Here is a 26,999-nt window from a genome sequence, read left to right as displayed (position 1 = left end):
TTAACTAAACCAAGTAGAAAGCAGATTGGATTTTTAAGAAACAACAAAAAAAAGTATGAAGTTATATTGGTTCATGTTCAAAATTATCTGAGATTAAAAGCAGATCTAAATCCCTTTACCTCAAAAGTCTCATAAGCATCAACACTCCGTTCCACAGAACTGCTCTACTAGACAAAACCAACTGCAGTGTTTTTTTCCAAAGCAAAGATGATTTACTGTACCTTAACTGGGGAAATCTAAGAGTGACATTATTCTATAACAAAACTATATTTACTTTACAAACAAAAAACATTACTCTGAACCTCATGTTTTGCACTGTCATATGAGATGATCAATGTAACATACCAAATGTTAGATGTTCCAATCAAGAGAAAAAAAGAGCACTCACCTTAACAAAGTTACAGATGGACAAGTTTGTCCATACAAACCCATCTGGCCACAAAGAGAATCTAAAAAGTAAGAAAGAATTAATTAATAGATGTGTCGAAGTAAATAAAACTATAAACCCAACTACAATTCTAATTAAAACACTGAAAAGAGAAATAGAAAGCTAAATAAATCACATTTTCAAAACACAGGTGAATGAAAAGTACAGTAGCAAAGACACACCATGTAAGAGAAACAAGCACTGTAACTGACACCCAACCAAAGACAGTGAAGCCTCCCATAAAACCTAACAAATGATTGTGCTTAGGACACAGAGTATACCAAATCTGGTAGGATCCTAGGCAGTCCAGCCAGGTGCCTAAAAGCACCAAGCATGCAGGCAGCTGCTCCCACATCATCACCCTCACACACTAGTCTCAGACAAAAACACTGCTGTCTTTACTGATTTTATACAGTTTCACTAAAGTTTCATCTGAAGAAGTAGTTCCATTGCTTTAAAAAGAAAAGGTTTAGAAGCAGCATTTGAGTAAGAGTAGATTTGAGTAATTCAAATTCTGTCACACTACTGAGACCCTGAAGAATTTATATAACCTCACGAAAACTTATTTTCTTCATTGAAACATGGAGATACTACCATGTATGTAAGTTTCTGTACTAACTACTACAGATTTGTTGTTTATAAGTAATAAATGAACAAATATAAACAGTGTCAACTGGTCTTATTGCCCAACAATGGCAAAGTGCCAATATTTTTACTGGGTACGAAGATAATTCACAAGTGCCTACAGTAAAAATATAAAAAGATTAGAAGAGGTCTAAATATACTTATGTGTGTACACTGCACACGTGGTAGAGACTATGAGGAGCTAAAGAAAGCATGTTCAGGCAGGAGAGATGGCTTAGTGGTTAAGAGCACTGGCTTCTCTTGCAGAGGACCCAGGTTCGATTCCCAGCACCCATATGGTGGCTAATAACCATCCATAACTCCAGTTCCAGGGGATCTGATGCCCTCTTCTGACCTCCATGAGCACTGCATGACACAGGTGCACTTAACACACTTGCAGGCAATACACTCATACACATAAAATAAAAACAATAATAAATATTTTTTAAAACAAGAAAGCATGTTCATTCTGAAGGGATCAGCTGTTACTCCCAGTTCTAGCCAAATGTTGCTAGACAGTGTTTAGACACAGAATTATAAGGACTTCCAATTTTTCGAAAGAAATCCAAAATTTTATTTGCAGTCTGATTCTTATTTTCTAAAAACTACAAGGGCCAAACAAAACATTAGATTTGCTCTAAGTTATAACCTTTGATTCAGAAACCAAATGAGTCTTCAGGAGCTAACTGTCCCTGCATACACTAAGGAGAGACAGGCACTTCTATTTCTGCCAGAATGACAAGATGGATGGCCTGATCACCATATCCACTGAAAATAATTAAAACACTGGCCACATATTTAAAATTCATTATAAAAGATCAAAAGCTTAGTTAAGAAATAAGATGAAACTAAAACCAGGTAAAAGGAGGACATTAGAGAGGGATGCAGAGTGCTTGACAGCAGCTTCCCTTAGACATTCTGCCCAGCTCTCTGAAACCCTGCAAGAAGCAAAGCTTACCCAAAGCAAAGGTCTTACCCAAGAGAAATGCAAGGAAAATGGCTTTCTAATGCTTGGCACTAAGTACAGTCCTGGCAAGGGGCTGGGGCCAGCATGGCAGTGAAGTGTCTCCCTCAAAATTCACAAGCAAACTCTCTCCTAGATTATGATTTTTAAAGCTTCATACCTAGAATTTTGCTTGAAGTAACTGTAGGAAATAGGAGGACCTCACTTTTGATTCTAGGTCTGGAAAAATTCCTTCAAGTAGGGTTCCAAAATAAGTGAATGTGAGTATGTGAATTCACAATCGGAACTCACAACATCCAAAAGCAAGCCACCCATAGTAAGATAAAGCAGAAACATCATCATAATCAAAACCAGAGTTCAGATTTAAGAATTACCTTTCTCTATTTTATTTTATGGGTAGGTTTTCCAGGGTTATATTTTAAATGCCTATATGCTACTTCCTAATCTCTAAACATGTATAACTAGCATTGCCTCCTAGAAGTCCTAAACTCACCATTTCTAAAAGTGAATTCACCCTTTCTTTAAAATACTCCTTTCTTGGGCACAGTCTTTTCATCTAAAAATGGCTTTCTGGTTTCTAGCTTATCACTTTCTCTTTGTCAGAACAAAGCATTTCTTTCAAACTGGGTTTCTATGAAGTACACCTTATCTAAACACTCTTGGTCAACTCATCTCCAAAGAGTTAACTTGGGAGGTGGGTAGAACTGACTTAACAAAAGATTTAAGATCTAGGATTTATTCTCTTTTTCTTCCCTCTCCATCCAGAACTCTATAAGGCAGTAATCAGGGTACATTTGCTCTGTTAACCCAAACATTCTCTAGGGTAGGCTGAGCCATGGGCAAGTGGGGATGAAGGGCTGTGAAGAGACAGTCAAGTCACTTTTTAAATTTTCGTTTATTTTTATTTGGGTATGAGTGTATTGCCTGCGTATATATAAGTGCACCTGTATCATGTGATGCCTACAAAGGTCAGAAGAGGGCATCGGAGTACCCCGGAACTGGAGTTAGGGATGGTTGTTAGCCACGATGTGGGTGCTGGGAATCAAATATGGGACCTCTGCAAGAGCAGTCAGTGCTCTTAACCACAGAGCCATCTCTCCAGTTCCAGTCAACTCACTTTTAAATCTAAGATATTCTACAACAGCAACTTTATTTTTTTAAAAAAAAAAAAAAAGAAAAAAAAAAAAGGAAGATTGAAAATACATTTCAGTGGCAGTGGCCTAGCAAGCACAAGGCCCTAGGTGCAATCCCCAGAAAAACATGTGCACACTCTCAAAATTTGTAGACACATGTATTTCCAAGAGAATGTTCTTATAAAAACCCTACATAAATGTTTATAGCATTTGACTATTCATAATAAAAGTGGAAATAATACAAATGACTATTAGCTGACAAATGGGCAAACAAAATGTAATATATAGTATCAACACGACAACATAACAGATTAGTCTACCATCAAAAAAAAAGAATGTTATCTTTTATGTATTACAACATAGATGAACCTTGAAAGCCTTATGCCAAGTGAAGATCTGTACAAAAGGCCACACATTACATGATTCCATTTACATGAAAGGTTAAGAATAGCCAAATTCAAGGAGTGGGATAGCAGATGGCAACCTTGTTTCCAGGAGAGGAGGTATGGAGGACAAGAGATGAGGAGTGTCTGTTGAGGTTTCTTTTAGGAGTGATGAGAATATTCTGACTGACAGGGATGATGGCTATACAATCTTGTGAATATACTATAAAAGCAATGCATTTATACTCTTTGGTATGTGAATTTTATCTGAAAAAAAAATAATTTTCAAAAGGTATTGTATCTTTCATCTTCATCTGTTGCTTCTTGCTTTACTTAACAATCAGTTCAGAACTCAGGCAAGGGAAAGTGATCTTACATGTTCAGTCTCCAAATACCGACATCTTTAGAAGCCCCAGTTATCAGTTACCAGTGACAACCTATTCTAGCTCCGAGCTGTTCCCATATGCTCTAGCTTCAAACACCTAACCGACAGTTTTCTCCATTTTCACTTTTCACCTAGATTATTGCCCCTGGATGGTACCCTGGACCACAAGCTTGTTGACTACCGGGGAGAAAAAAGTCAATCTTAACCAAATAGCTGACTATGAACAGGAAAATCTCATAAAGACTGTGATTCACACCAAAGTCAGGAAATCTCATTGCTGATGTCCTCCAAGCTACAAACTCCTGTCTCTATGATACCAATTATAGTTCAACAATTAACTCTTTAAATTACAGCCATAAGTTAGATGGTTTAAATTGGTGCTAACAGTAAAGCCATCAAGGCTCACACCTGTAATATCAGTACCCAGGAGGATGGGGCAAAACTACTGCAAGTTCAAGGCCCATCTGGGCTACACAGTGAGCTCCAGGCCAGCCTGCATCACAGAGTGGAGACCTTGTCTCAAAAACAAAAACAAAGGTGGCACCAACAGCAACTAATAGCATTTTTCCCAAACCCTTTGAAAACAACATGTGTCATCAGTTTGTGTAAAGGAACAAACAAAATCTGAGTAGCAAAAGCAAGTCACTGGCTGATGGGTGTGCTCCAACACAGTGTCTATATATATATATATATATATAAAACCAAGTCATAACCTAGTCACATTTAAGAAGCAGCTGTTAGTACCAACAGTTCTATAACAATGCATTATTTGGGGACAAGAGATGGAATTGGACCGTTATCTTCAGTAAGTTCCCATGTAATTATGAAGCCCTTCCTCTCTACCACCAGCACAGACATATAATGCTTGATAATCAGAATTCCAATTCTGAAAGTTACTGTGTGACTCTGAATATACAGCTAACTTCTCAGAGGCTGATTTTTTTTCTGATATAAAGAACACTTCACCCATAGGTTACTATGACAAGAGTATCAGCATAACAATGACTAAGAATTAAATGGACCAGGTCAAAAAGCTATGCCTTCATTTTTTTGCTTTTGAATTCAAAAGATTTGAAAGTACAAAACCCACTAAGATAGATAAAGAAAGACCCTCTTTGATTTAGGTTATTTGAGCCTGGTAAACTGTTACACAGTTTGTCACAGATAATCATTAAAGCAGCCATAGAAATAATCCATATTTTAAAATATTTTATTATCTTTTATTTATTTTATGTGTAGGAGTGTATTGCCTGCATTGCACAAGGGGTGTACCGAGGCCAAAAGAGGGCATTAGATCCCCAAGAACTGGAGTTACAGACAGTAGTTAGCCACCCACCATGTAGGTGCTAGGAATGGAAGTCTGGTCCTCTGCAAGAGTACAGTCAGTACCCTTAACCCCTGAGCCATCTCTCCAGCCCCAGTAATCCATATTTTAATAAGACTGGACAGAAGAAATCTGCCAGGAGTACAAGAAAAAGAATCTTGGGAGTAGCAATCAGCTATGCATCTCAGCTCCACCAGCCAAACTGAAGTCAGTGGCACAGCCTGAGCTTTTATAAAGGAATTAAATCTTTGGGGATCCTTAATTTATAATGAGAGTATTAGAGAAATCAAAAGAACTGTTACAATAAGTAAATTTTCAGACCTCGAGAAGGGGGCTGGAGAGATGGCTCAGTGGTTAAGAGCACTGGCTGCTCTTGCAGAAGACCTGGGTTCAGTTCTCAGTACCCACATGGTGGCTAACAACCATCTGTCACTCCAGTTCCAACAGATCCAATACCACCTTTAGAAGGCCAAGTTAAATAGCCAGAATACATGAAGAATTTTTTAAACTCAGTAATTTAAAAAGCAAACCAATTTAAAAACAGGCAAGTATTTCAATAGCCACAGCTACGAAGAAGATACATGAGTGTCCCAGGAACACATGAAAAGATGCTCAGGGACAGTGGCCGCTAAGGAAAGGCAAATCAAAACCACAGTAAGACACCACTTCATGGCAAGATGGCTCAGCAGGTAAAAGTGCTTGCCATGAACCCTAGACCTGTGTCTGATCCCTGGAAACCACGGTGGGAAAAGAAATAACTCCTGAAGGTCCTCTGACTTCCACATAAGCAGCACATATAACTGCTTCAAAAATACTTTCAAAAATACTTCACAGCCACTAAAATAGCTATAATCAAAACAACTGATATGGAAAAATTTAAATTCTCTAGTTGCTACTGAAAATTTATAAAATAGAGCCAACTCCTTTTTTCATCAGGAAGTTATTAACACTGATCTTAACATACAAACCAGCAATTCTAACTTCTAAGGTTTAAAAAAAAAATCCCCAAATGAAAACAAAAATCCACAGGAAAGGCCGGGCGTGGTAGTGCACGCCTTTTGTCCCAGCACTTGGGAGGCAGAGGCAGGTGGATCTCTGTGAGTTCAAGGCCAGCCTGGTCTACATAGTGAGTTCCAGGCCAGCTGGGCTTCAGAGAGACCCTGTCTCAAAAAAAAAAAAAAAAAATCCACAGGAAAACCTGAATAGAATAGAAACATTCAGAAGACTAAATCATAACAAAAGAGTAAAACATATCTAGATGCCCACTAACAGATGAATGGATAAAGAAAATGTGTTAAATATAAAAAACATGAAAGTGCTGTACATGCTCAAACACGTACAACCCTTGAAATGCTAAATCAAAAGCAAGATTAGAAAAACCTATACACTGTATGAGTCCATTTATACAAAACAGCCAAAGAAAAATTTGTATTAGCAATTACATTGTTAGTTTCTCAGTGCTAGCAAGGAGAGGAGAGGTCAAAGAACAGGGACTGACTGCTAATGAGCATGGAGTTTCTTTTCAGAGGGGGAGGAAAATGCTCTAAAATTAGAGTGCAATGATGGCTGCACAATCCTGTGAAGGCACTAAAAACACTACATTTTACACTTTAAATAGGTGAACTGTGTATGTGAATTATAACTCAACAAAGCTGTTTGGGAAGAAAAGTATAACATCACCACACATAGTATTTTTATTCTATCAAGTCCCTGCTTCTTTCCCACACAGTGCCTCAGGACACAATCTCAAACCTTAAAGTCAGAAGAGAAAGGGTAAAACAAAAGCAGTGGCTCACCAGAAAGCACCTCTACTAGCAACAGTCACCTTCGAATTAATGACTCTCTAGCCATTCAACACTGTGTGCTTTCTGGTGGTCTCCACTATTTCCAAACCACAGTTTATTCACTAAACATGCTTAACAACCATATATGTACAGTCCATTACAATAGTTCATACAAGTGGGAAGAGGGAGTTCAATGGACATGATCAGTGCATCCATGTATGAAACTGTCAAAGAATAGATAAAAGATTTTTTAAAAATTAAAGTTCACACAACTGAAAAAAATGTTGAAGGAAGTTACTCTACAATTCTCTACCAATCAACTACTTAGGCCCCATCCCTCTCCTGAAAAGACTAGGGCCATCAGCTTCAGCTTTTTAAGATTAAGAGTACAAAATGTAAGGCTCTCTCTTTAGTTTCACACTAGAGACAATAGGTGGTAAATATGGGGGAGAAGGGCTTCCTAGGCAAACATTAGAGCTGTAACTTCAAACCCCAAACCTTACTTCCTTCAGTTTATGCAAACAGACCACAGGCCTCCCTCTTCAAACCAAATCATAACCCAAGCAAATAACACAGGATTCTATTTCTGGGTCTGTCATTAACTCACTGGTAACCCTGAAAGCTTCAGCCTTTTACTCTACTCAGTAACTTAAGCACAACATCCAGATCCAAAACTAAATCATGTGGTCTAATAAAGAACTTTTCTTTCCCCAATATAAAGATTTATTTTCACTGAAATTATGACAAAAGCATATAAACTTAAATCATGTTATATGTTCAAATCACCTTTATTGATATACATGAAATTATTAAACATTTAAAAAATTATCCGCCCTAAAATGTTAAACCCTTCCATTTTAAATTACTTAGGTACTCACTAAACAAACAGAATAAACTTTCAAAGAGCTGAAGGGTTCTGAGCCTTTAAATCTGAGCACAGTTATATTTAGAAAACCAAGATGTCATTTCTCTGGATCCTGTATCTTTATCTTAGGCTTCATGTGCTTTGCCTGGAGTACTTCAAAGCAAGGGAGCCTATCACACCACTGTTAAGCAAAATGAACCTACCAGAACTTCATGTCAAGAGGAATGAAATGCTGGACTATTCCCAAAAAGGCAGCAAGCTATCTACGGTCTCCACTACAAGAATCAACAAAGTAAATATTACCAGCCTGTTCCCCAAAGTCAGTCTAAAAACCACTGCTGACTTACAATCATTTTATCCCATTCCTAGAAATCCTGATTTACTAATGCAGGGCGATGCCTGGAACACCTGTTAACTAAAAGTTCTACCAGGTGATTTTGATGCACAGGTTAATTCAGCAAACACTACTTAGGGGCAACAGAAAACTTTGATATCATCTGTCAATCCTGCTCTAGTAACAGTGGCTGCCTGAAGTACCCAAGGTCTTTAAACACAATCAAAAAGTAGTAAACTGCCAGAGTTATGGTGATAGGAAAGCAGTTAGCACGAAGGTCTGTCCTCCCTAACTCAGAACACTGAATGGACCAGATCTGGATTATTTCCTTGGAACTAGCACGAAACTCTAGATTCAGGGAGTAGTAAAAACAGGCTGGGTGTATCAACGAGGATTCTCTCAATGAGCTTATTAAATTTTTTGTATCATGGGGGGGGGGAATATCTGCTCTCAAAGACGTTGATAAACTTATTACATAAAAATGCTAGCCGGGCATGGTGGCGCACACTTTTAATCCCAGCACTTGGGAGGCAGAGGCAGGCGGATCTCTGTGAGTTCAAGGCCAGCCCGGTCTACATAGTGAGTTCCAGGACAGCAGGGGCTGCAGGGAGACCCCGTCTCAAAAAGACCAAAAAAAAAGCTACACAACAGCATAAACTTCGTATTGGTTGCACTTGTGAACAGCAGTAAGATTCAGTGGGAACTGAGATAATAATTTCGTGAAAGAGCATGAGTTCAGCAATTATGAGGCCCCAACCAAGGTTCAATCTCTCAACACCACAAAAACAGTAACATAAAATTAAATGAGTAATATAGTGGTTTAGGGGCTGGAGAGAGGGCTCAGTGGTTAAGAGCCCATACTGCTCTTGCAGAAGACCCCAGATGGGTTTAAAAAGCTCATGTCAGGTGGCTCACTTCCACCTGCAACTCCAGCTCCAAGGCAGCCAATGCCCTCTTTTGGCCTCTGCTGGCACCTGAACATTGACACACACACACACACACACACACACACACACACACACACACACACACAATTAAAAAATAAAAAAATGCCCAGCCTGGAATGGTGGCGTATGCCTTTAATCTCAACACTCAGGAAGCAGAAGCAGGAAGGTCACTGGGGAACGGAGGCCAGCCTGGGAAGGTCTACATAACAAGTTCCAGGCCAGCTGGGGCCACAGGGAGACCCTGTCATAAAATAGACTAATTTAATGTAAAAAAATAAAATGGCTTAAAACAAAAAAGGAAGCAGTAAGAGACAGATCAAAGAGTGTAACTAAGATTCATCAGAGATAGAATCAATCTGATCGGGACAGGATTAAAGTGACAGATTCAGATAATTCCAAAACTAGTCATAGTAGCAAAGTCTGTAATCTCATCACTTGGGCTGTGGAAACAAGAGAATCAGAAGGCGGTCCCAAGCTATACACTGAGTTCAAGGTCATCCTGAACTGCATGTGTGAGACCCTGTCTCAAAATAAGATTCCACTGACCACATTTTCAGAGGGTGGGAGTGGAAAACTATTAATTAAGGCATGACCCACAGGAGGGCAAATAACCCACTCTGTACTGTTTCACCGCGCATCTGTTCCTACTACTGGAATGCTAGCACGTCTCACAATCCCTTATCATATGTTGTATACACAACATTCTAAAATATTTGCTGAATGGATGCAAGAAAAGGTCAGCTACATGTTTGTAATAGTAAAAGAATTCTGTATAGGAAACATAAAGAACCAAAAGAGAGAAGTCAAATTATGATGAAAAGTAAAGAGGAGGGAGGCCAGGTGTGGTGGCTCACACCTGTAATCCCAGAGAAATAACCTGGAAAGCTCTTAGTTCAAGGATACAGACCACCATGGAGGGGAAGTCAAAGAGCAAGAGCTTGAAGCAGTGAGTCACACAGCACCCCCAATCAGAAAGCAGAAACTATAATCAAGTGCCCACTTCTACTCAGTTCCCTTTCTCCATTTATAGTGCTCAGGATCCCAGCCAGGGAATGGTGCCACCCAATGAATCTCATCAAGATAATCCCCTCACAGGCACATTCAAGAGGCCCACCTTCCTCCCAGGGGATTGTGGGTTCTGTCAAATGGATAATTAATACTAACCATCACAGTAGCCTAAGTTACAGAGTGAGGCCTCTGTCTCAACTAAAAAACAAACACTGGGGCTAGAGAGATGGCTCAGCAGTTAAGAGCATTGGCTGCTCTTGCAGAGGACCTGGGTTCAGCTGCCAGCACCCACATGGCAACGATCTCCAATTCCAGGGGATCTGACACCCTCTTCTGACCTCCAAGGGCACTGCACAACATAGGTGCACTCACATACATGCAGACAATACACTCATACACATAAAATGAAAATAATTAAAATATTTTAAAAATAATAATAAAACCACAAACACAGTAAGGGAGAGAGGATCTATGGTTAGGGTAAGACTTGAAAAATAACCAACTGGGCCTTGTCTGGATCTTGATTCAATTAAAAGCCAACTGTGAAAAGGCATTTCTAAATACTTTCAAATAATATTTAACTTTAATCAGGAATTTGATTCTGCACTGGATATCAAATGGCATCTAAGAAATACTGTCAATTTATATTTTAAACGTGAGGTACCTGGAGAAATAATAAATACTTGTTAAAGTGCTTGTTTTATTTGTTTATTTGTTAAAAGTGCTTGCTGCACACACTGGAGGACACTGGAGTTTGGATCCCAAGGATCCATGTAAAAGCCAGGTAGGTTCAGCAGCCCACTTGTAATTCCAGCACTCAGAAAGCAGAGATGGGATCCCCTGAGCAAGCTGACTAGCTAGGTTAGTCATATGGGAGACATACAGGCTCAACTGAAAGGCCCTGCCTCAATAAGCAATAAGTTGGAGAGTAATTGAGGAAGACTCTCGACTGTCAACCTCAGGCCTCCATAGGCATGCAAGCACGTGCATGTGACCATACACATTTGAATTTTCTGTCTCTCTCTGTCTCTCTGTCTCTGTTTCTCTGTCTGTCTGTCTGTCTGTCTGTCTGTCTCTCTCTCTCTCTCTCTCTATCTCTCTCTCTCTAACACACACACACACACACACACACACACACACACACGAGAAGAAAAAAATACTGTCAATTCTGTTACCTACAGTAATGGCATGTGGCCAGGCCTGGTGAAGTGCACCTTTAATTCCAGCACTTGAGAGGCATAGGTAGGGGGAGCTCTGTGAGTTCAAGGCCAGCCTGGTCTCAAGTTCCAGGTCAGCTGGGGCTACAGGGAGACCCTGTCTCAAAAAGACCAAAAATAAAAATAAAATAAAATATAAAATAAAATAAATTTAAAAATAAAACAAAACAAAAAGCCATCAGCACAGGAGTTGGGGAGATGGTTCAGTAAAGTGCTTGACCTATGTTCAAACTCCCAGCACTCATATAAAAAGAAGGGCATGGAAGTGTGCACCCATAAGCCCAATGCTGGGAAACAGAGCTGGGAGGATCTTGGTGGCTTCCTAGTCAACCAGGCAAGCCAAACCAGTGAGCTCCAGGTTCAGTGAGACCCTTCTTCAAAAAGTGTAGAGTGAGAGGCAAACACTCAATATCTGGACTCTACACATGGGCTTGTAGACACACACAAATATTTAAAAATACATCATCATAAAGGAGAAGACATGAGATACACGCAGAAAAATCTTGCTGAACCTCAATAATAAATAGGTATTCATTTTTATTTTATATACTGGGGGTGTGAGGGTACAGTAATGAAGACTGGACCCAGGACTCCATAAAAGCTCTAGAAGCATTCCACTGAGCTCTATCCCCAGCCCTCTTACTACTTTTTGAGAGAGGAACTCAGTGTGTAGCCCAAGCTGGCTTTGAATTTATGATCCTACTGTCTTAGCCTCCGAAGCAGCTGGGATGACAGATCTACACAACCAGGCCCCGGCCCGGCTTATATTTTATTTTTTTAGAGCACACTCAATAGGGCAGGTAAAGTCTTTGGGTGTTATCTGTACAATCCATTGTTTTTCTTTAATTTTATAAAGCTAAAAATGACTAGTACTTCTTGAAGGTAGCATATACTTAATCAGAAGAAAACCAGCACTCATTTCATAGCTCTGCTATTAAGAATCCTCTCTGAATCTACGTGAAGAGCTTCTTGTAAATTAAAATGACAACTGTGAGCCAGCTGCTAGAAAGATGCAAATCACATTTCCAGCTTCATCAGGAAAACAGTATCCATTGTTCACGCTGGAGCGTTCTGTGCTGAGCTGGACGTGTTAAGGCCACTTACAAACTAGAATGTTTGCAGGGAGGGATACACAGTAGTGAGGCACTTAGAAACCAAATGTCAAGTGTACAATCACTGAAGCTTTAGGAAGAAAACATGTTCTAGCCTTGCAGCTCACCTCCAATATATAGACACAGACGCATTTCTAGAGGCTTAAGAGCTGTTAACAGACATGAAAAAAGTGAGAAAATCATTTCCCCTCTAGAAGACATCAGTATGTTCAATAACCTCGACTACTTTGTGAATGTAAACAAAAGGGTATTTGCTATTTTTCCAAATGTGACAATTTATCGATTCATTCAACCAATATTTACTAAGCCCCATTACTTGCCAAGCTCCAAGGAACTAAAGATACAACAATGAACATTTTTAATATCCTGGGATACAGTTGGGAAGCAACCAACCTGAGTCTTTTCTGGTCTAATTCCCCCTCTGCCTCATTTCTTTGAATGATTCTCTCAGTCCAAAACGTGCCTATCTCATCTCAATTCAAGCACATGAAGCTTTCTTGATCAGTATAAGCAAAACCACTACTTTTCAGCAAACCAATGGCTCTTTTCTACATCTGTCATCATGAACAGACTGCCACTTAACTGCCTTTAGACAATGTTTTGCAGACATAGTACTCAAGTATTTGCTGAAATAATAATTTTTAAGTACTTGAAGGGTTATCTTGTAAAAGAAATCAAACTAGGCTCTACTGTTTCACAGGGGAAAAAAGATTAGTTACAAGAAAATTCTACCTCAATTAGAGCCTTCAACAGGTTTTTTTTGTTGTTTTTTGTAGATAGAATCTTACTCTATATACCTGGCTTGTCTAGAACTCACCTCACTATATTCAACAGGCTGACCTCCAACTTGTAGCAATCAATTCTCCTGGCTCTGCCTGACTGCTGGGGATTACAGGTATGTGCCACCACACCCAACTGGACACCTTTCAACTATCACTGACTGTAGGCTTGGGAAGAGTAAACAAATGACCATACATTAAGTGGCTTTTTTTTTTTGGTCTCTCTGAGACAAGATCTCTCCCCAGCTGGCCTGGAACTTGCTATGTAGAGCAGGGGGGCCTTGAACTAACAGAGATCCTCCTGCCTCTGCCTCCATGGGATTAAAGGCGCGAGTTAGTTACAAGAAAATTCTACCTCAATTAGAGCCTTCAACAGGTTTTTTTTGTTGTTTTTTGTAGATAGAATCTTACTCTATATACCTGGCTTGTCTAGAACTCACCTCACTATATTCAACAGGCTGACCTCCAACTTGTAGCAATCAATTCTCCTGGCTCTGCCTGACTGCTGGGGATTACAGGTATGTGCCACCACACCCAACTGGACACCTTTCAACTATCACTGACTGTAGGCTTGGGAAGAGTAAACAAATGACCATACATTAAGTGGCTTTTTTTTTTGGTCTCTCTGAGACAAGATCTCTCCCCAGCTGGCCTGGAACTTGCTATGTAGAGCAGGGTGGCCTTGAACTAACAGAGATCCTCCTGCCTCTGCCTCCCCAGTGCTGGGATTAAAGATGTAAGCCACCACACCATTAAGTGTTTTAGTGGGAAAGCTCACTGGCCTGAATGAAGGAGTAACTCAAGATTCTATGAATTATTTGGTAAAAAGGTAAAAAATTCTTAAAATTACAATGAATGACATAGAATGCTTGCAACACGTTACTCCCAGTTTCTTGCCACTTAACATTTCTCCTATACTCGATGGTGGTCTTATTGGTTTTATCATCTAGTAACACCACAGTCATCTAAATTTGCATAAGCACACTCTGATGGTCCCACAATGACAAAATCACCTGACACATTTCTCAGAACATGTCTCCTTCATTAAGTAACAGAACTCCAGAGAGGATAAGAAGTGAAAAAGACATTGTCTCCACACTGTAAGAGCCAATATAAGGGTTTGGGGGATGAGGGAGCAGTTTGTGAGTGACAGGGTCTCACTATGTAGCCCCTGGATGGCCTGTAACACACTATGTAGACTAGGAAGGCCTTGATCTGACATCTGCCTGTCACTGCCTTCAGAGTGCTGGGATTAAAGGTATATAGACCACTATACCTAGAATGCAATCCTGTCTCTACAAGAGACAAACAAACCTGATAACCCTCTATAAACTGGAATGACTAGGGTCATCTATGGTCATCTATCTCAGTAAGAAATGTTCCTTAGAGGGTCAAGCCTGGTGGCATATACCATAATCCAAGCACTTGAAAAACTGAAGCAGAAAGATCATGGGATCAGGCCAGCCTGGGCTACATACCAAAACCCTATCTCAAAAAAAAGAAAAAGGAAGGGGTGAAGAAATGCTCCTTAAATAAGGGCATTCTTTGATACCTTTTTTCATATATTATTTATCTGTGTGTGTTATCTGTATGAATATGTATGTGCTACTACATGCAAGTAGAGGTCAGAAGACAATTGCAGGAATCAATTTTCTCCTTTCACCATGTGTGTCCTGGGGAATCAAACTCAAGACTGTCAGGCTTTGTGGCAGGTGCTTTTACATGCTAAGCCATCTCACTGGCTCAAGGACATTCTCTGAACCAGAGTCTCAGCACTCAAAAAAATAAAAAAGTCATCCATCCACACCCTTAAGTGTATTAGTTCCTCAAACAAGCATGCTAGCTACTTTGTCTTTCTAGTTAAAAACTAGTAGGAAAGGCTGCCATGCTTGGTGACACACACCTTTAGTCCCAGCACTAGGAAGGCAGAGGCAAAGGGAGGCAGAGACTGAGACTGTGAGATTGAGGCCAAGCCTGCTCTGGGGAGTGAGTTCCAGCACAGGTGGGGCTGCAAGGAAACCCTGTCTCAAAAAACCAAAAACAAAGAAACCACTAGTAATCAGAAGATATCACAGGATATTTCTATTATGCCAAGGAGAGCTCTCTGACGTCCTTCCCATACTAAGTAGCTGTGGTCACTGGCAAGAACCCTACCTTTCACTTGTGACCTCAGTAGTCAGTACAGCACTATGGACATAAACGTCACACATAAATGAGAAACTAAGAAAGACAAATTAACAAATCCAATGTTCCTGGATTAAAAACAGTACCTTAAAGAAACACTAACAATTTGGGATTTCTTATGAAAAATCTGCCACAGAATGGAAGCAAGTAAATCTTTAGGTCAAATTTTTATTACATACTAGAGTGCTGTTTTCAGATCATTTAGTTGACAAATAATTGCTTTAAACCTGGGGTTTGGGTTAGTTCTAACAGACTAAAATTCTTATCTTTTAAAAAGAAATTTTATGTGTATCAGTGTTTTTCGTGCATGTATGTAAGTGCACCCATGCATTCAATGCCCTCAGAGGCCAAAAGAGGGTGCTGGATCCCCTGGAACTGGAGTTATGAACATTGTTGGGTGCCATGAGGGTGCTGGGAAATGATCCCAGGTCCTCTTCAGGAGCAGTCAGTCCTCTTAACCACTGAGCCATCTCTCCAGTTCAAAATTCATTTCTTAAAATGATCATATTCTAATGCAGATATTAAATCACCTAATACACTCATAACTTGACCCATAGCATTGCACTCAAATAATCTGTCAAACCAATTTATTTACATAACTTCTTAGCAAAATACTTTGATACTTTGATAATACCGAGTATTTAAACTGCTCTTTAAACAAAAAAAAAAAAAATAACATTTTTCTAAATTGTTTGAACCATAAAAAAAAAAATCACATTTCTGAATGAAACTGTGAAGAAAGGTTCAGAAAAAGAAAATTCCAGTTTCCCACTGTCAATGCTTACCTCTCAGTCTCCTCTCCCTACCCCATACTTCCTTATACACTGTCAGTCATTTTACTCACCAAGCAACAGACAATAGGTCTCAATCTGCAACAGCAGCCCAGGCACCTTCACTAAAATCACATTCCCAGTATTTCTTTAAATTTTATAGACATGTTCTTCCATTAAAATAGACCTGATCTGCTATTTAGCAAACTTTCAATGTTTCCATTCTGACTCCTTCCTGTTCTCACCTCCAGAATTTGAAATGCAGAAATGCAGATTCATATAAAAATGTTTCCAATGACAAGGGATCTAAATTAACAATAATTTGCCCCACTAGCTTCATGTCCCCTAAGCTTTACAGTACCATAAGATACACTCTGGTCAGCCAGACATGGTGGCGCACGCCTCTAATCCCAGCACTTGGGAGGCAGAGGCAGGCAGAACTCTGTGAATTCAAGGCCAGCCTGGTCTACATAGTGAGTTCCAGGCCAGCTCGGGCTACAGGGAGACCATGTCTCAAAAAGACGAAAACAAAAAACGGATATACTCTAGTCTAAGAGCCTGGGTCATTTGGGACCTCCACAGTCTTTCAGTTTCACCTCAAAAATCTAAAGTCTGTACCTCAGTAAAACTTTTAGTTCTCTACCTTAAAAAGATTCAACACTAGAAGTTCCTGAGAACACAGGGACTGGGTCCCAGAATCAGCTCTACTACTAAAAATTAAGTATAATAACTCTTGTACCTCATTTTCCCCATTTGTCAATAGACTACTACTAACCCTATCTGTATCACAGGGCTACTATAAGCTCCAAAAGCCAATAGATCAAACATCATTCAAATACAAGTAGAAATATTTCAACATTTTTATAGGTTCTAAATAAATAATGTGAAACATGAAACATGATTTCCTGACACACAAAGTTAGCATTTCTGATGCTGACTGCTATCCATGTATGCATAAGCAAAGCCATCAATTATTTCAAATTACCTGTCTATACGTGTAAAGTGTGTCACAGAATCACAGACCCCAACAAATACAGTAGGAATACCATCCAATGCCTACCAAACAGTGCACCCAAATGTTTTATAGCCAAGCCACAGAAACTTTATTTAAGTTATTTTTAGTTAACTCAGTAAACAACCATCAGCCAAAATCTAGAATCTAAACAATAACCTAGTTCTACCATATTATAACCTCCTCTCAGACCCATTCTCTGTAAGCAAACAGAATTTGAAACTGTGGTTAGCTGAGTTCTAATAGTCTCACCTCCATCACCCATTTCTCTCACAAATCTTACAGTTAATTAGAAATTAAAATTATTAATGGTTTGAAAGTAAGCTCAGGTCTCAACCTTGGGCAAAAATACATTCCAATTTCTGAGGTCTTTAATAAGCTTACACAGGCACTAAACTAAACTCTTCTAATCAATCAGAAGATCAATCTGAATTTGATACCATTCCACTAAGCAGGACTCTGACTAGGAAGAATTCAGTTGCAGCTTTTAGCTTTGTACTCAAAGTGGAAAAAACTCAAGTACACTTTACTGGTTCCAATACAGAGCTGCCAGAAAAGCTGGCAGGAGGCCATCTGGTCCTGCCCAAAGAAAACCCAGGCAAAAATTTTTACTGAAAGTCAAGTTGACTAGCTAAGTAAAGTCACCTTTAGACACATGATCATCAAGGAAGATAATCTATGAACTCAAAGACCCTCTTCTACATAGGATGTGAAGATAATGAAAAATAGCACAGGCAGTTTGCAACTCTAACAATTCTCTAAACTATTAACATTTATTTTATGTGTGTGCACACATGCCAGGATGCCTGTGTAGAAGTTAGAGGACAACTCATAGGAGTCATTTCTCTCCTCCCACCTTGTGAGTTCCAGGAATCAAACTCAGGTCATTAGACTTGGCAGCAAGGACCTTTACCTACTAAGCCATTTTGCCAGTTCTTTCTCTTTTTCTAAGATTTATTTTATTTATGTGTGTATGAGCATGTATGTATTTATGTGTGTGTGGGGGGGTGCTTGGGTGTGCACCAAAAGATAGCAGTGGATCCCCTGACAGCTGGAGGTACAAGCATTTGTAGGATATTTGGTTTGTTACTTAGCTGCTAGAATCCAAACTTGAGTCCTCATAACCACACAGTAAGCAGTTATCTTCTGAGCCATCTTGCCAACTGAGACTATATTCTAAAGTTCATCTTATTACACTTCTAAGTTTGAGTACAGACTACTTCACTCACTGAAGGTGGTAAATAAGACAGTATAGTGTCAACATAGTTCCAATCACACCAAAATGAAATCATGTTAGATTTATGGTAAAATTCTTAAGAGTAACCAAAGTGGCCTAGAAATTACTAGAAACGAGTTCTGTGAAGGGTGTTAAAGTAAAAGTTCTTATTATAGTATTAAAGTTTGGCACCATAAGTCATTTGTTTTGTGTTTGTTTTGTCCTAATCCTACAAGAGTATTAATCAGTCTGAAAAACATCACATTCTCATATAGGTCAAGAATAGCAGTCAGAGGTACCTATCAACAAAAGGTTACTTAAAATAAGCAGAATGCCATTGTTGTAAGTACAACATCTGGTTCCTTGTAACAAAGCTATTTCCATATCCCAACAGATGGCCCACAGTAATAATGCTCTACTGATCTGGTTATAACAAATTCTATTAAACTGAAAATCCTGTACAGCATATGCCTTTCTCAATTTTGGTATAAGTCAATCTCTTTAACCAAAACACTGTACTTTGGTTCTTATTTGTGCAGTAAAACCCAGTTATGCCAATTAAGGTGGTCCAAAAAATTGACAGTTATAAAATGCCACTGTAGTATTTTCCGTTTTGAGGTGGAAGAGGTAGTGCACCTCCCCTTGGACTGAAAGGCTCACTGTTCAATATGGAAAACAAAAACTGCCTTAAAAGACTGCAGAATGGTAAAGGGGGCTTTAGCGCTCCCAAGTTAAGGTTTCTGAATAGAGTCAATGTGGAATGCTGAATGACTTAAAAAGTCAACAGTGAAGAGCACTGCAAGTCTCTAAGCATTTAGGTGAGAGGCAAATTAGCTGGGACAAATGGGAAAATGCTCTAAATGTCTAAACAAATGTCTTTGTATACTATAGCTTTAGGTCCACATTAAAAGAAATATGGATGCAATGTCAAGTTAATTTCACAGCTCCTCCAAATACATTAAAAATCCAGTCTTCCTATTCTGTTCATACTCTTCAATGAAATGCAACCCCCCAATTCATAATCAATAACCAAAGCAGTGTAGTGATTAATTCCTGAGTTCTGAAAGCAGACTGCAAAGGTCTGAAACTTGGTTCTTTCCATTCCTAGCTCTGAACCCTTAGGCAAACTACTTCTTTCTTCTCTGTGTCCATTTCCTCCTCTGTAAAATTCATGTAGGAACTGTTATGAGGATCCTATAATGAACATATTCACAGCACTTCTATGCTAATAGTAAGATCCCATAAAATATTAGTTATCATCACACTAAGCACCATTAAAGCTTTAAAAGAAAAGGCAGAAAAATGAAAATCACCAAAATTATGTTTCAGTCTTAAAATAAGAATAATCATAAAATTTCAGTGATTCCCAGGCTGATACAGTGGCTCACACTTGTAATCTCAGCACTGAGGAGGCAGAGAATAGCTTCAAGTTCAAGGTCAGTCTAGCCTACCAGAAAAAAATAACACTTCCCATCTCCCCCACCCACACTGATTTCCAGGTTTGCTGTATGATCAAATGAAATAATGTAGGAGAAATATACGTAAACCATGAAATGTTCAAGGGGCAACCCTGACTTACTCTTTTATACTATCCCTAATGCCTAGGAGAGCACAGTAGAGGTTATAATCTGAAAGGAAAGCCACAGCAGGGGTCAGTAAAGTGAAGATAAGGTAACAATGAAGGGCTTAGATGAGTAACAATGGGTAAGAACAGAGCACACCCATACTAGAAAATATCTGGCAGTAAGAGGGAATAAATACTAACACATCAATGATCCTTAAAACATGCACAATGAAAGAAGTCAGACATAAAAAAACCTCAACGTGAAATAGTATAATTCCATGTATAGGAAATGTTTAGAAGCAGTAAATCTATAGAGATGGTAAGTCTATCAGTGATTGGCGAAGACTGGGAGGAGGGGAGGATACGGGGAGTAGTTGCTACAGGTACTGGGTTTCTTTTTGAAATTATATTTTAACATTCATTATGGTTATGGTTAGGTGACTATAAGTACACTTAATTTTACACTTAATTTTACACTTTAAATGGTGAATTTTAATCTCAAAAAAGCTATTTAGGGGGCTGGAGAGACGGTTCAGATGTGCAAGCCTGAGGACATGAGTTCAGATCCCCAGAACCATGTAAAAGACTTTCACAACACAAGCCTGTACCTTCAGCTGTGGTGGGAGGTAGGAACAAAAACAAGTGGATTCCTGAACCTCACTGGTCAGCCTGTCTAGCTAAATAAAAGCTTTGGGTCCAGTGTGAGACCCTTTCTCAAAAAATAATGGTGGTGGCAGGGCAGGTGGTGCATCCAGTTAATCCCAGTATTCAGGAGGCAGAGGCAGGCAAATCTCTGTGAGTTCAAGGCCAGCCTGGTCCAAAACAAAAACAAAATAAAGATGGATAGAGATCAAAGAAAAGATGCCTGGGGCTGGAGATATGGCTCAGCAGTTAAGAGCACTGGCTGCTCTTGCAGAAGACTTGGGGTTTGGCTCCCAGCACCCACATGGCAGCTAACAATCATCCATAACTCCAGTTCCAGGGGAATCTGATGCTCTCTTCTGACCTCCGTGGGCACTGCACAACACGGGTGCACTTACACATAAGCAGGCAATACACTCATGCACAAAAAGTAAAAAAAAAAAAAATTTTGTCTTTTTGAGACACGGTCTCCTCGTAGCCCCAGCTGTCCTGGAACTCACCATGTAGACCAGGCTGGCCTCGAACTCACAAAGATCCGCCTGCCTCTGCCTCTCAAGTGCTGGGATTAAAGGCATGCGCCACCACACCCAAAAAAGAAAAAAAAAAAGATAACCAGCATGGACCACTAGCCTCCATACACACAGGCACACATGTGCACACACATGTACATACCAACACTAACAAGTACATACATACAAAGCTGTTTTCAAAAAAAATAAATAAATAAGAGAAGTTTAAGAACTGTTAAAAGTATAAAATATCTAAACACTAGTTTCTTTTCTGAAGACAAATTCATTTTGTGATATTGGGCAGTTCTGACATAAGAATGATACCAGAGGTAACCTAGTAAGAAAATACTGAAAAAAATACCACACCAGACCATAAAATCTCTAAAATCCTATGAAAACAAATTTGGCACATTATCCTTCCTTTCAAAATTCTAAGGTTATAAATTCCTCCTCCTGGTCTGGTCTAGTATTTTCATTCACCATCTCTGCACTTCGAAACTGCCTTGGCTTAGTTTTCAGCCCCTGTGCTACATCCCTCCTGACATACATCTGCTCACAAGTGTTTTACAATCATCACTGCAAAATCTATTTCACCTAACTATACACTATGTGATGGTGATTAGATGCATAAAGTAACTTTCCCTAAATCCCTTCATGATTACAAGACCTTAAGATGAGGGTTTAATAAATTAAATGTATGTAAAGCGCTTACAACAATGTCTACTGTACAGAAAACATTCAATGAATGCCATTTTTTATTCCCACAATCCTCCTGTTCCTAAAATTCTCCAACACGCTAATCAGTCTCCCCATTCCAAGCACACTAGGCTGACATAAAAACCTTCCTTGGGAACAATACACATCATTGCACTGTCTTTAGAACCCACTAAGGTACCCTACTAAACTATATCCTCTATCCTTGACAGATCCTCCACCAATATACCCTGGCCAATCTGAGAAACAGGATCATTTATTCACCAAAATAATTCCCTGTAACAATCCAGATACTTGGCATCTTACCCAAATCGCCACTTTTTGGCCTTTGCACATCCACGCTTCAATCTCCTGGAACACAACTCTTCACCTTTGGAAATCATTTTCTGCACATGACTTAATATGGTTGACCTTGGTTGCATTATCTCAAATGACATTTGATGTTGTTTATTGTGTATGAATTCTCCTCCTTTCTCAACAGAAGTTAAAGCTTTCAGAGACCCGTATTTTTTCAGATTACTTCACAGCACAGTACTCTGCAGAAGTATACAAATGCTGACTGACTTACTATAAAAATGCACCTTAGAATGTATCAGAACAACATTCTGTTTTCCACTGCCCCACCCATACTTAGCATAATGAAAGCAGGTAAAATCTATATTTAAGTATGTTTTATTCTACATAGAAGGAAAAAGGAGAATATGCTAACAATTCTATCAGATAGAAGGAAAAATGCAGTATCAAAACTACATTTTAAGACCAGAGTGTTGCTGGGCACGGTGGCATATATCTTTAGTGCTGGAGACAGAGTCAGGCAGATCTCTATGAGATTGAGGCCAGCCTGGTCTACATAGTGAGTTCCAGGTCAGCTGAGGCTACAAGGAGACCCTGTTTCAAAAAAGTTAAAAAAAAAAAAAAAGACCACAGTGCTGGCAGTTTAAAGGGGGAAACAATCATATAATTCCGGGGGGAAAAGGCAGGGGGATGAGATTTAAAACCCAGTTAAGAGGCAAGTCGGGGTTAAAAAAAAAAAAAAAGACCACAGTGCTGGCAGTTTAAAGGGGGAAACAATCATATAATTCCGGGGGGAAAAGGCAGGGGGATGAGATTTAAAACCCAGTTAAGAGGCAAGTCGGGGTTAAAAAAAAAAAAAAAGACCACAGTGCTGGCAGTTTAAAGGGGGAAACAATCATATAATTCCGGGGGGAAAAGGCAGGGGGATGAGATTTAAAACCCAGTTAAGAGGCAAGTCGGGGTTAAAAAAAAAAAAAAAGACCACAGTGCTGGCAGTTTAAAGGGGGAAACAATCATATAATTCCGGGGGGAAAAGGCAGGGGGATGAGATTTAAAACCCAGTTAAGAGGCAAGTCGGGGTTAAAAAAAAAAAAAAAGACCACAGTGCTGGCAGTTTAAAGGGGGAAACAATCATATAATTCCGGGGGGAAAAGGCAGGGGGATGAGATTTAAAACCCAGTTAAGAGGCAAGTCGGGGTTAAAAAAAAAAAAAAAAAAAGACCACAGTGTTGCCAGTTATAGAGGTGACACAAGCCTATAATTCCTGGAGGTAAAGGCAGGAGGATGAGAATTCAACACCAGTTAAGAGGCCAGTCTGGGTTACAAGAAGAAAAACTTCAATGCAGAAAAAGAGAGTGCTGCCATTTGACATTATGAGTGCATTCAAGGGGCTGGAGAGATGGCTCAGTGGTTAAGAACACTGTTCTTGCAGAAGACCCAGGTTCGAATCCCAGCACCCATATGGCAGCTAACAACTGTCTGTAACTCCAGTTCCAGGGGATCTGACAGCCTCTTCTGTCCTCCATGGGCATTGCACGACAAGGGTGCACTTACGTACATGCAGGCAATACACTCGTACACATAAAATAAAAAATAATAAAAAAATAATTTTTTTAAAAAAAAGAGTGCATTCAAAACAGTTAAGATTTCACCAGGCATAGTAGCACACATCTTTAATCCTCAGCCTTGGGAGGTAGAGGCAGGTGTATCTCTGAGTTTAAGGCCAGCCAGAGATACAGTGAGACCCTGTCTCAAAAACAGCAAGATTAACTTCACCTAAACTAATAAACTGAACAGAGACAAAATAAACATTCCTGACCTCATCCACAAAACACCTAACTATAAATATGCGCTTTAGTTTAAAAGGACGGCTTCTGTCACTGCTGCTGTGACCTGTTCCCTACAAAGAGCAACCTGTGGTCTCAAAGGACAAAACACAGGAAGACGAAACATTAACCTGGAGATATGAGAGGGGGGAGCCACGCAAAACGTTTCAAAACCACTGTCAGTGCCCAGCAGTACATAATACAAAAAGAAAGTAAATAGATTACACGAGCCATCAGGAAAGAAGTTGGGGGAACTACCTGGTTTGCAAGAACTGAGCTATGTCTCTAACACTCCTACACACCATGCCTGTTTTCTTAGCAGGTAACAAAAAAGAAGGAAAAAACAAAAATAAGTACGCATAGTGAAAGGCGGAAACTATGTCCACCAATCTCCCCGACTCCAGTCATTCAGGAATCTCCCGCTACAACAGAGTGCACGTCCCCAACACAGAGCAGAGAACCCTAGGCCAAAAATACACAGAAAGTAAACAGAGGAATGAAAACTACACCTCCATGCATCCTTACCAAGCGCTTACTCTCTTTGGAGGATTAAGCAGTAGAGAAAAGAACATGAGCTCATGGGAGATTGAAAAGATGTCAATGAACTAGCTAAGCTCTGCTATGTCCCCTACTGGTCTCAATTTCCTAAGAGTACAACTCTCGATTCTCCCATCAAACCGACAGTCATCCTCGGCAAAGCAAACTGATCTCAACACCTTCCATGCTACCGGGAGGAAATTAGAGAAGAAGAAAAACACAACAAAAACCATCCCGTTAACCTCCCTCTTCACCAACTGCAAAAATGGAGGGGGTGGGAGGGACGGGACACCCTACCACGTGGGCAGGATGCAACACACACACACACACACACACACACACACACACACACAGCAACACGTCCGCATGGAGCGGCTGCCTTTACACACACACACACACACACACACACACACACACACGCGCGACAGCAACACGTCCGCATGGAGCAGTTGCCTTTGCCCCAATGGCAGCAAAGGACACGGCGACAGGATGGGCGGGAACGCGGGCCCCCGGCCCGGGGCCTCGCTACCCCGAAGGGTACCCGCGAGGCAGCGCGGCACTGCCCGCCCTCCAGGCTGCAAAGCGCCCCCGAGCCTGACGGACCGGAGGACCCCGCATCGCGGCCAGCCCGGGGCCAGGTCACCGGGAAAGAGAGCGCGCGGTGCGGGGCGCGAAGGCCGCGACCCCGGGGGCCGCGTCCCGGTGCCTGGGCCCCACCTGGGGGAAGGGCGGGCGCGCGGGGCCGAGGCTCCGGGGCTGAGGGGCAGCGGCAGCTGAGAAGAGCCGCGTGGGAAGGGAGGGCCCGGTCGCCCTCCCGCCAGGCCCGGCCCCGCCCCGCCTGCCGCGGCCGCGAAGAGAGCGCAGCTCGCCCATGGCAGCCCCTGCCTCGGTCCCGGGAGATACCCCGGCCCCGCCTCCTCGCCCGCCGCCCCGGCCTGACCAAGCGCCGCGCGCGGCACGCTCACCTCAGCCTGCGTAGGCCGGGAGGGCCCGGCCGAGCCCCCAGCAGCTGCGTGCGTCTCCGCCCCCAGCAAGAGGTCCCGACTGCGCCTGCTGCTAGCGGCCGAGGCCCCGAGCAGCGCCGAGAGCGGCGGCAGCGGGAGCAGCCAACATCCGGGGCCGCGCACCCGGAACTACTTCCCGACGCGCGCCCCCGCCCCCCGCGACGTCGCTGTGCCATCCGCCCGGCGTCCACGGCGTCATCACCCTCCGTCGAAGCGCGCGTCTTCCGTGCACAGGATCCCTCCGCGGGGACAATTAGTGCCGGGGTTCCCTCCGCACCCCCAGGCCCGCACTTTCCAGGCCCCGCGGTGCATGTACCTCTGGGCGACGTCTGCGGGGTAGCTCAGCCCAGGCGGCCCCGAGTCCAGGATGGCGCGGACCGGCGGCCTGGGAGCCTCCCCCAGGATGCCAGCGCCTGGGCTCTGCAGGAATGTGACCTCGTGACCTCCCCCGCCCTGCAGCCTCGGCCTCCGCAGGGCCGAGACCTACACCTTGGGGTCGGCACCGGGCCGGGTACTGACCTGTAGGCTCCCGCCGAGCCTTGGATCTCGCGTGGAGACACGCGTCCTTCGGAACCTCAGGAGCCCGGGGTTCCTGGCCGCTCCCCGCGCACGGCGGTCCTCCGTGCCATCCCTTCACCCTGGGGAAACTCTGCAGGCCTTTCTGATCTCAAGTTTTCTGGCCAGGTCATGGCCCTGCTATCAACAGGTGGAGCGCTTAGAAGGGCAGCTCAGGCTCCTAGTGGACTTTGGAACTGACTTCAGGCTTCACTGATTCTCCCGCTGAACTATTAACGTTGACAATCTGCCGGTGTAATTTTACACTTAATTACTTTGGGAGGTATTGTTTGCTGCTGCTTCATTTGCGTTAGTCACTCTCCCTACAGCACCAAGAGCACTTTTGAATTCACAGTGGGTGCTTAATATTTGTATACTCGAGGGTCGGTTAGATGAATGCTAGGATGGTGGAAGGGGAAGACAAGGTACACACCGAGTGATTGGCCCTGGGGACTTTGTTGGCCTCAGACAGAATGGAGCGCTCACTCCATTCCTTCAATATTGAACACTTTCCATTGGCCAAGCTTCTTCAGCTGGCCTGCTGTGTAGACCAGGCTGATCTTGACCTCACAGAGATCCGTCTGCCTCTGCCTCCCCAAGTGCTGGGATTGAAGGCGTGCGCCACCACCCAGGCACATGCACCTTTATGATACTCCAGTGAGTTGCTGAACACACACTCATTCGTCCAATACATATTTACCAATCCCTGTTAAATTTCCCAGGCACTACTTTAGTGCTTAAGATGAATCAGCGGAGTGAACCGAAGAGAGGAGAAAAAAATATCCTTCTCTCTTGGACTCTACATTCTAATACAGGGAAAAAGGTAATAAAAAGAATTTCGTTGGCCTGGTGTGGTGGCACATGCCTTTAATCCCAGCACTTGGGA

At 41.5% G+C, this 26,999-nt stretch overlaps 1 protein-coding gene across 2 annotated transcripts in view; it reads right to left on the bottom strand.

The window, feature by feature from the left end:
- Positions 1 to 25,670, bottom strand: part of Foxj3 (forkhead box J3) — a 127,697-nt gene extending 102,027 nt beyond the window's left edge. The window contains exons 1-2 of one of the 2 annotated variants that reach the window (XM_008835412.2): positions 25,520 to 25,670; positions 389 to 449 (exon numbers count right to left, since the gene is read on the bottom strand). In XM_008835412.2, the coding sequence (XP_008833634.1) occupies positions 389 to 432 (44 nt within the window). In that variant the 5' untranslated portion in view covers positions 433 to 449; positions 25,520 to 25,670. The remainder of the gene's footprint in view (positions 1 to 388; positions 450 to 25,519) is intronic. The other variant, XM_008835413.2, reaches the window with a different exon arrangement.
- Positions 25,671 to 26,999: the final 1,329 nt, after the last annotated feature.

This window comes from Nannospalax galili, unplaced genomic scaffold (genome assembly GCF_000622305.1).
Source record: "Nannospalax galili isolate Female #2095 unplaced genomic scaffold, S.galili_v1.0 scaffold577, whole genome shotgun sequence".
NCBI classification, from domain to species: Eukaryota; Metazoa; Chordata; class Mammalia; order Rodentia; family Spalacidae; genus Nannospalax; species Nannospalax galili.
Note: the sequence above shows the minus strand (reverse complement) of the source record. Positions and strands in the feature narration are given on the sequence as shown.